The sequence below is a fragment of the Panthera pardus genome, unplaced genomic scaffold, assembly GCF_024362965.1.
Source record: "Panthera pardus isolate Hobbes unplaced genomic scaffold, ASM2436296v1 HiC_scaffold_17, whole genome shotgun sequence".
In the NCBI taxonomy this organism is placed as follows: domain Eukaryota; kingdom Metazoa; phylum Chordata; class Mammalia; order Carnivora; family Felidae; genus Panthera; species Panthera pardus.
The window spans coordinates 101,387,961-101,395,544 of NW_026526732.1; the positions used below are offsets into that span (position 1 = coordinate 101,387,961).

A 7,584-nucleotide genomic window follows, 5' to 3' on the forward strand; every position below is an offset into this window, starting at 1 on the left:
GGGTTCCCCCAAAAATTGTATATGAAAAGCCTTTTCTCACCATAGATCTATCAATAGATAAAGACTATTGGAGGTCGGGTTAATTCATAAATTTCTAAGTGAATATGCAAACCATATCTTCCCTAAACCTGATCTGACAGTTGCTAGAAACCCACCCCATATAAACCCAGGAAGCATGGTTCATTTAAAGGATTAAACGTTTAATAAAGCAGGGGATTTAATTCCAAAATGGAAGGGCCCCTACCCGTTCTTATTATGTATTCCCACTGCATTAGAGTTAGAGGGGCACTCTTCATGGGCTCATATCAAGAATTAAACTTGTACCTCCTTCACAGGAAATCAATGAACAAACTAATGTGCCTTCTTATTCCTGTGAACCTCAAACTTCTCTTCAAACAAAAATAATGGCTGTACCTTTCTTTTCCATTCTCCTTTCTCCAATTTATCCTAATAATTCCTTCTTACAGTGGGCCATTCAAAAGGATCACCACAGACATTTGAATTACAAACCAGAAAACCCCATCTGATTCCTCCTACCTGTTCCAACTCCATCCGAAGACGCTTCAAGCCTGACATCTAAGAATCTTCTCATTGGCAGACACTGGGTTTGTAATTTACTCTATCCATTAACCTATATTTTTCTTGTTTCTGTAAAAGTACCTCTTATTAATTACCTAATTGCTTACTAAACAAAACAGAGTCTGGGGGTAGTCTTATCAGTAGCCTAATCTCCAGGAATTCCCTATTGTCTTAATGTTAATGCTTTGCTAGAGAGAAAAACTACTTTAGCTTGACAATAGCTAGGCCTCTGGTAATCTGTGAGTTTTCTTTAGGATATGAAAATCCCTTTAAGAAACTTCCTCTTGACTTTATCTCCCCCAACTCCATAGTATATAACCAGTGCAGCTTTTTGCCCATGGGTGCTGTCCCCATGCTTTAATAAAATCACCTTTTTTTGCACCAAAGACATCTCACGAATTCTTTCTTGGCTGTCAGCTCTGGACCCCCACTACCACTCCAAAACCCCATCAGTTGGACTGGCCTGAGAATTTCCAGAGGCCTCCAGAAGTAGGGCAGTGCGCTGGGCTATGATGCGGGGACAGGGTGATGAAACCTGAAACTACTCTGGAATTGAATATGATTCAGTTTTTATTTTACTTGGGCTCATCATTTCTCATACTTGAAGTTTGTTTTGCCTCCATTGGCTTTTTTCTGTGTCCTGGGGAGTGATGGATCAGAGGCCAGGAGCAGGAGGTTAGTCCTGGGGTGTGGCCTGAGGAAGAGAAAAATATTCCTCTCTAGATCTCTAGTTGGCATTAATCTTCAGAAGAAGCCTGAGTCTGGGGAGAGATTGGAGATTCTAGTCTGGAAACATGTCTTCTCCCAACACTCCCTCCTTCCTGTCAAACTGTCTCAGGATTCTTGATCTCAGTGTCCAGGGTGACTGGTCTCACCGTTTCCAAGAATCAAGAGGTAGACACACAATAAAATGAGCAGCAGGCAAAAGTTTATTAGAGTATAAGATTAGAAAGTAAGATTGTATGAAAGCCCTTTTTGCAGAGAGGGAACATTCGAAAGTGAATGCCTGTGAACTATAGGCAAGGGACTTTGTTTTATAACGTTCCAGTCAACCCCCCTTCCCTTCTCCCTGTTCCTTCTCAAGTTCTACCCTTATTGCCTAGGTAACTCTAAATGCTTAGTTATTCCTTTTTAATTAGCTCATTTCCATTGTATGAGGGGTAGTCTGTGGTATGAGGGGTAGTCTATGGCCATACTGTTACTTGTGGGTCATATGTTTTATAGTCTACTAACTTATTTTTAGTTAGGTCTTTTGTCAAGTTCCTGAGGGGATTCTGAGGGGGAGTAAGTAGTGTCAGTTACATTCTTTTTTTTTTTTTTTCTAAATGTGTTTATTTATTTTTGAGATAGAGAGAGACAGAGCATGAGCAGGGGAGGGGCAGAGAGAGAAGGAGACATAGAATCTGAAGCAGGCTCCAGGTGCTGAGTGGTCAGCACAGAGCCCAAGGTGGGGCTCGAACTCAGACTGTGAGATCATGACCTGAGCTGAAGTCGGATGCCCAACCGACTGAGCCACCTAGGCTCCCCAGTGTCAGTTACATTCTTAAGAAAAACCTTAAGCCTGAGGGAGTTTGCTTTTGGTCAGAAGCTCCCAGCATGGTTTTAAAATATGTGTTTTTCTCCACTTGGGGACCTCAGGTCATAACCTTTCTCTTTCTGCCTATTTTATCCTAAGTTTTCCTGTCCTAAAATCTCAGGTAATAGTTTTGGGAGGGTCTTGTCTTTTCTCGGTAAGATCTTTAATAATGACGGGCCCTTTTCCCAGAGCTATTACTTTTATTTGCTAAATTCATTTTGGAATGTTCGTGTCCACAGCATGGGCTAATAGTACGAGAGCCTCAGTCCTCTATTGTCTGGAAGGCTTATAAAATTGAGTACTTGAACTTGGGGTAGATGGGATGCTATTACTCAAAGGCATGCTTTGTTTTGCTCTTTCGGCAAATTTCCATACTCTTTCAAATGGGAAGAGCTGAGCTCTCTGAAGTACGGTTAATGAGAAAAAATAAGGAAGCAAATTTTCTCCCAAACTTTATTACAAAAATTTTTTATTACAAGGGTTTAGCAGAACAGAGTCAGACTTTGCCATCTCTCTTGTGAAACCTCAATAATTTACAAAATTAAGTTAATAAATATGAAACTAGGTTTGTTTTTTTTTTCCAGCCATCTCATGCATTCCTAAGACACAAAGAGGAGAAACTCCTGTATCCATATGTAATACAAAATCAGAAATTTTTCAAATGCCATTTAACTCTCTGTAGGATTTCCCTAGACAGAACAGGTAATCACATTATTTCACCTTTCTCTAAAGATTTAAGAAACATAAATAGATCCATAAATAGTTCATATAAATAAAAGTTTTACCTTTTAAATAATAAATTCCCAAGTCTGAAACCTTGTCTTAAATAAAATACAAAATAAGGCATGTAATTCATTAAAATGGAATCTTCTACCCCAAAGTTATCTCAGGGTCTATTAAATACACAAATAACTTAAAGCCCTTAGAAAAGCAAACAAAAAGTAAATTGTTAGTCAAAACTCCCATCTTTAGGGAGAGGGAATGATTGTTCAGATTCTATCTCTGGACAAAAGTGTTACCTCTGAAACTTCAATGGATGAACTAGTTTAAGTTTTGCTCTTTCGGCAAATTTCCCTCATGAGTTTGGTCAGAAATGGGGCTGGGTCTACTCCCCAGAAAGCCTAACTGATCTGGGAGCTGGGGCTAGACAGGAAACTCTTATACCACGTGGCGAACAATGGGGGTGACACAGGTGCAGCCCACAGTCACCAGCATCTTCTCCAGCTGGAAGGAGTGGGGACAGTGCCGAGACTCCCTTCGCAGAACCAAGATCTCCTGCTGGATGGGGACGGAGTTCATGTGGTGGTCTACCTTCCCTTCAGTATTGACACAGCCCCAGTGGAGGCACTTGGCCTCCCAGATCACAGAAGGGTATCTCTCGGGGTCCTCATTCCGGCTGCAGGGAGACAAATGCAAGGAAGAAAGTGAATACCTGGTAAAGCAGCAGGAAGGAAATCAACTAGGGATAGACAAAGGGAGGCAAATTCACAAGGTGACAAATTACAGGCACTGCAAATTCCCTGAGTGCTGCCAGTCTGAAAAAAACAGTTTGGGGAAAACTTAGATTTTTAAGCATGTGAAATGTTAAGGAATAGCATGATCAGTGTTTCCCAGTTTCTTTGAAGAATGAACCAAATAAGATAGGCTGAGACTGCAGAAAGGATTTAAGTTTGATACAAAGGATGATTTCTTAAGGTAAATCTGATAGACAAAGACCAACGGAATCATTTAGAAATAAGATAGCCATTAATCTCACTTCATGAAGTCTATCTTTGAAACAGGGAAGGCATCAAAATTTTATCTGACAGCACAGTCATGGAACAGAATCCAGAGCTGACTTGAAGGGCTGGAAACAAAAGCTGAAGCCCCTCTAAACCCTTCTCCCCCTCTCTCCTCTAGCTGAGTGAATGACCTGCTTTGACTTTTGAACTATTCTTAGTAATGGGAGGAGAAGAAACCCCACAGTCAGGTGAATCTATAGGCACCATGTAACTGAGGCTTATTTGCATAAAATCGAATCACTAAAAAACATTTTGTATCTAATCTTTATGGGGTCAAATATTAGATATACTAATGATCAGCAAATATAGGTCTATTGGTGATGTAAATCAAAACTATCTAACTCAAAAAGGGGTGGAAATACCCACCATGTTATTTTCCCCACTAGGATTCAAACTATCTTAACCCATTGCTAATATGACCAAAAAAAAGGAAAAAAAAAGGTACAAAAATCCAAGTTAATTACTAGCAATTTTCAACCAATCATTTAAATGGTAGTTCTGGTAAAAAGAATTTAAGCATTAATCTTCTATGATACATTTCTATTTTTTTAAATAAATAAACAATAGGGGCACCTGGGTGTCTCAGTTGGTTAAGCGTCGGACTTGGTCCCAGGTCATGATCTCACGGTTCCTGAGTTCAAGCCCTGCATCAGACTCTGTGCTGACAGCTCAGAACCTGGAGCCTGTTTCAGATTCTGTGCCTCCCTCTCTCTCTGCCCCTCCCCCACTAGCACTCTGTCTCCCCTATCTCAAAAATAAATAAACATTAAAAAAATTTTTTAAATAAATAAATAGACTTAGTGTGTCCTAAACATTAGAATAAGGACCACCATTAATTTGGGTGGGTTTTTGGTGTCAGTGACAATGAAATCTAATGGATAGGTGTTCTCTGGGAGAGGTGGTCCTGCGCTCTGTCAAAGAAGTCTATAGAATGTCATTTGAGAATCATTGCTTTGCACAATGGCCCTTCCAAATCTGACTCATGATTCTAAGTAAAATCATCCTCAGGGTGATGTAACTGGCAGTCTGATGCATAAAAGATAGAACAATACAGAGATTTTTATCTGGCGCCATTACGTACTGCAGGCTCCACGGTGAAGTGGATCGGCGGTAGTAATCCAAGGGCCTTCTGGAACTTTTATTCCCGTTAAGAATATTCAAGTTGACCTTCACATGCTGAGGAAAATTCTTGTCCTCGGTAGTTAGGCATCCTGGATTTTGTGGGAATGCTATTCCTGTCCTCACTATAGCCATCAGACAGAGCAGCAGCAGCAGTGATGGGAACTGAATGGGAAAGAAGAGAGAGGTGGGAGATTGGATTAGCATGTGGTTTTTGTTAACAAGTTGTGATGATTATTGTGTTCCTAATCATAGAGAGCATACTATGTTCTAGGACAATCTATAATAAATTTTCAGATCAGTTAGATGAAAAACTGGTATGACCAAAGGTTAAGGTTAAGACCACGGAGTGTTAACCAGTCTTGAACAGCCTTCCTTGGACTCAGAAAAGACACGTTTTTACCGATTGGCAGTAATTTTAGTAAAAGTTGGCAAGTCATCACGCTGTTGGTACATGCATCTCTGTCAGGTCACTGGGGTAATAATGGCCTTGAATTTCTGGGAGGAAATTGTTTCCTGAATGATTGTTTTCTGTCCTAGCATTCTGTGAAATCCTATGTGAAGTCAAATGTTCCCCTTAAAAGAAAGGGCTGTAGAAAAATGTGTGTGGTATCAGTATTCACCTGAGAAATGCTGGGCAGAGACATTCAACCCCAAACTGGCCCCCTCTCCCCCTTACATTTTCTTATGTATATTTTCCAGTTTTTCCAAATGTACATATATTGATTCTGTAATCAAGTTAGGTTTCAAAAGATGCTTTAAGTTAAATATTTCAAAAATATAAAGACTATTTGCTCTGAACCATAGTAACATGTGTCTCTATTAGAATAAATAGGTTTGGTGTATGAGACTATGGTGTAATAACAGGATAATGGGAAGGAAATTCAGTCCTGCAACTAATTAAATCCTCAAGGATGGCCTTCCATTTTATTTTGGAATAAGAAAAATGCTGTGGCAGAATTCTATCAAATCCCTTGTACTCAGAAAAGCAGATTTATAATAAACATTCCTTCTCACCACACAGCATCATGTGACACTTCTCATGTGGTTTAGCCCCAATCTAGCTATCTTTCAGTTTTAATCTCATCTTTCAAACTGATGTGTATCAGTCCTTGAAAATGCTATAAAGTGGATGAGTATCTACCAAAGCTTTCATTTCCTATCCCATATATGCAGTATATCTCCATGGTTAGAATCCAGAATTTCATGGCTGCATTCCAGAAATATTATCTGGTCCAAATAAGCAAGAGCATTGTATGTCAGTGCAGGACTCACCATGGATGAAGTTGTCCCAGGAGCCATTGTAGTTTCTTCCACCTAGCTGGAGAAGGATGAGATTGTGCCTGCTGCGAGATGGATAAAATGTAGCGCGAGCTTCTCCCTTTTTATAGGACTTTGCTCCTCTGTGGTCACCTACGTTGGTGTGTTGAAATGGGTTCAAGGGTGACACCATTTTAGTGAAAAGTTCCATCCTCAAATGAGGTCAGAGAAGAACCTCCCCTTCATGACGGGTAATATCTACCTCAGAAGAAAAACGGAAAGGCAAAAATTCATGTTTCGAAAGATTCATGTCTTCTCTTTGGTCTTCAAGGAACTGTTACTTGTCAGAAGCTGAACAAAGATGCTTTACTTATGAGCTGATATCATTTATTTATGGCCATATATGAAGCTGCCGTAAGAGCTATGCTTTATTTTAATGGCTCATGGGAAAATAAATGTTTGACACAACGTTCAAGACTTCTGGTATCATGTACCTTGCTTTCCCATTTGATAATTCCTTTCCTCACCAGATTCACTACCCAGATATTGTGGAGGCCATTGTAGAAACTACTCAAGGTCTCACCATATAAACAAACAATTGAAAAATGAATAACTAATTTAATGATAGGAGGATATATTATTTCATTACATTAACACCTTCTTTGTTGAATGTTTACTCTGATCAGGAAACTAATAATTAGGTTCAAGAGACATGAGCTTTACTATTAAAGGCATGTCTAACACTGCATGTTACCAAGCAACTTGTTAACTTGTGCAATTCTTCAGGAGGAGTGAGATACATATGAAGGGTGAAGGAGTATAGCCATACAAAGGAAGGAGTTGAGAATGAAGATAGGGCCTGAAGAAAGGTGATGGAAGTAGAGATAAGGATGGCAATGGAGAGTAGAGAATGACAGGAAGGGAAAGGAAGAAAGAGGAAGGATAAAAATGAAAAAGAGAAGGAAATGGTTCTCTCCTTCCTTTTCTCTTCAGTCTAAATTAAATGACTTCGATTTCAGGTCCTCGAGAATAGCTCTCCCTTAGGAACAATAAAGACTAGCATGGGGATGATAAAGATGAGGGGTCAGGGGGTACAGATGTGTCTGGCCACATGTCATCCTCTCTCTGCCCCCTCTACCCAGTGAAGTGAATGATGGCTCCCAGGTCCTTGCAGCTGGTATCTCATATTATACATGATAATGTAGCAGTGCTCACTAGCAGTTCTAACTCAACAATTGAGGTATATAAGAAGTCTGCTGGACCTTGGGC

At 39.9% G+C, this 7,584-nt stretch overlaps 1 protein-coding gene across 1 annotated transcript; it reads right to left on the reverse strand.

Moving 5' to 3' along the window:
* Window positions 1-3,019: 3,019 nt before the first annotated feature.
* IL17A (interleukin 17A) lies at window positions 3,020-6,403 on the reverse strand. Its single transcript, XM_019457521.2, has 3 exons — window positions 6,331-6,403; window positions 5,018-5,220; window positions 3,020-3,551 (listed from the first exon to the last, which is right to left on the reverse strand). Exons 1-3 carry the CDS (start codon window positions 6,355-6,357, stop codon window positions 3,314-3,316), a joined length of 468 nt encoding a protein of 155 aa, XP_019313066.1. The 5' UTR covers window positions 6,358-6,403; the 3' UTR covers window positions 3,020-3,313.
* Between the last annotated feature and the right edge of the window lie 1,181 nt (window positions 6,404-7,584).

Excerpts from the sequence above, each read along its gene's own strand:
- IL17A (XM_019457521.2), bottom strand. The coding sequence starts at position 6,357 with ATGGCTCCTGGGACAACTTCATCCATG. Across the intron at positions 5,221-6,330 it reads CTGGGACAACTTCATCCATG|TTCCCATCACTGCTGCTGCT; the intron begins GTGAGTCCTGCA and ends TTTCCCATTCAG. Across the intron at positions 3,552-5,017 it reads ACTTCACCGTGGAGCCTGCA|CCGGAATGAGGACCCCGAGA; the intron begins GTACGTAATGGC and ends GTCTCCCTGCAG.